The sequence below is a fragment of the Stomoxys calcitrans genome, chromosome 2, assembly GCF_963082655.1.
Source record: "Stomoxys calcitrans chromosome 2, idStoCalc2.1, whole genome shotgun sequence".
In the NCBI taxonomy this organism is placed as follows: Eukaryota; Metazoa; Arthropoda; class Insecta; order Diptera; family Muscidae; genus Stomoxys; species Stomoxys calcitrans.
In genome coordinates, this window is record NC_081553.1 from 108,725,315 (window position 1) to 108,727,443 (window position 2,129).

The 2,129-nt window shown below is 43.3% G+C and overlaps 1 protein-coding gene across 1 annotated transcript; it reads right to left on the reverse strand.

Moving 5' to 3' along the window:
* Nucleotides 1-223: 223 nt before the first annotated feature.
* Nucleotides 224-1,176, reverse strand: LOC106083387 (keratin, type II cytoskeletal 2 epidermal-like). The gene has a single exon (XM_013246338.2). It carries the CDS (start codon nucleotides 1,174-1,176, stop codon nucleotides 259-261), a length of 918 nt encoding a protein of 305 aa, XP_013101792.1. The 3' UTR covers nucleotides 224-258.
* Between the last annotated feature and the right edge of the window lie 953 nt (nucleotides 1,177-2,129).

The window sequence follows — 2,129 nt, forward strand, 5'->3', positions numbered from 1 at the left end:
TTAAATAATTTTGTTTTCAAATCTTTTTCTGTAGGTTGAAGGCCGATGGGTCTGTTGTAGTCGATTTTCCCAAGCGAGTTATAATTTCCGGATGTAATGGCTTCTTTCCACAAACAAATTATTATAAACACATTGTATTTTTTTAGAATATTTTTTAATATCGATTAATTGAATTTTCTTAACAAATTAATAACAAACAATAACAACAATCAATGGCAGTCTATAACAGCTTCTTCACTTCGCGGCACTTACGCCAGTTTACTTCAAGCGCAAACGACGGCGGTGGACGGAGGCGGGAAGGTAGGTGTTGCTGGTGGCAGCGCCACCGGGAGCACCAGAGGGAGCAAAGGCAGGTTGGGAGGCAAAGTTCAAGGAGGGGGCAACGCCACCATCGATGTGTTGCGATTGACCGCCCAAGGCATCGTATTGACCTTGGATGGCCTTTTGGGCATTGATGGCATCCTCTGGGGTGCGGTATTTGACGAAGTGAACATCGGGTTTGTTGTTGGAGTTGCTGTTCTCAGCGTTCAATTTGTTGGCCAAAGCGGCGAGGTCGGTTTGCTTGTTGAGGACATAGATGGCGGTTTGTTGGCTGGCAGCGTTCTTGGCCAAGGCGAGGGCGGCATCTTCCAAGCCACTGCTTTCGGGGCCCTTGATGAAGACAACACGGAGACCTTGTTTCACGGAGTTGGCGAATTGTTGAGTGGCAGCGGGATCATGGAAATCTTCATCGTTGGCAGTGTAGGTAATGAATTCCTTTTCGGGAGCAGCTTGGACTGGGGCTTCCTGGGAGGATGAGCCGAAAGAGGGACCAGAAGCACCGCTACCACCGAAAGAGGGACCAGCACCGCTGCTACCACCGAAAGAGGGACCAGCACCGCTGCTGCCACCGAAAGAGGGACCCGAGGCACCGCTACCACCGAAGGAAGGACCAGCGCCGCTGCTGCCACCGAAAGAGGGACCAGAAGCACCGACACCGCCGAAAGAGGGACCCGAGGCACCGCTACCACCGAAAGATGGGCCACCGCCGCTGCTGCCACCAAATCCAGGGCCCGAGCTGCTACCACCGTATCCACCGTCAGAGCCATAGTTGTTACCACCACCACCGCTTCCAGGTTGGTAGTTGTATTGGGCACAGGCAACAGCCACTAAACACAAGACAATGAAGGCACGCATTTTGTAAAGTTCGATTTTTTATTTGATTTGACTGAAACTGAATTGATTTGATTTGATATTATTGTTTGATGAAGTTCGAGACTAGAATGATTCTTTTCCAACATGGCTTTGTCTTTTATACTGAACCACAGTGGCTGAATTTTTGTTGGAAATTATTGATCATAAAACTTATGAAATATTCATTATTCATAGCCTCGCATTGTTGCATTGTTTTGTTTCGGTGTCGGTTTCGGTTTCATCGTTTGGTTTACCCTAATCTCATATCATAGAGCATTTTGCATATTTTTGATTTGTCCAAATATTATTTTATTTTTTATTTCTTTGATTTCCTGTACTCTTAAAGCAAAAGAAATTTCCTGACATTTTGGGGTCACATCAGACGCAGACGTAGGCTTATCAATCGGTGTAGGCGTCATCTGATTATGATGATTAGCAATTTTATGACATATTGGTCATAATAAATAAACATGTTAATTTTCTTGGAACATGGTCTAAACAATATAGCCACAACGAAACAGAGACACACATTGCACATCTTTAGAGATGTACGGGTCTGTGAAGCAAGAAAATAGTTATAGGAAAAATATGACAAATTGCAATTTAGACCTTTTTTTGGATTTGCAATAAACTTTGGGTATGAAGTTTAAAATTGACTAAATGGAATACATACGCTATTTTGTTAAAATGTTCGAATTGATCTGTTTATAAGGGTGTTAGATCTAAATGACAATGAAACATATTTCTGGATCATACATATCCAGATGGCGCCACCACTAATACTGCTTCTGGAGGCACCACCGTTTTCCTCCAATACCATTGGCTAGTTGTTGTCCAACTGAATTTTTGTGGCCTTCTGTTTGTAGCTCATTTATTGTTGTATTAACCGTGCATCTACAACATATGAAATTAAACTTTTCCCTTTTCATTATTCTATTTTATACACACCACCATAT

What these genes read in the sequence shown, in the direction of transcription:
- LOC106083387 (XM_013246338.2), bottom strand. Translation starts at nt 1,176, where the DNA reads ATGCGTGCCTTCATTGTCTTGTGTTTAGTGGCTGTTGCCTGTGCCCAA.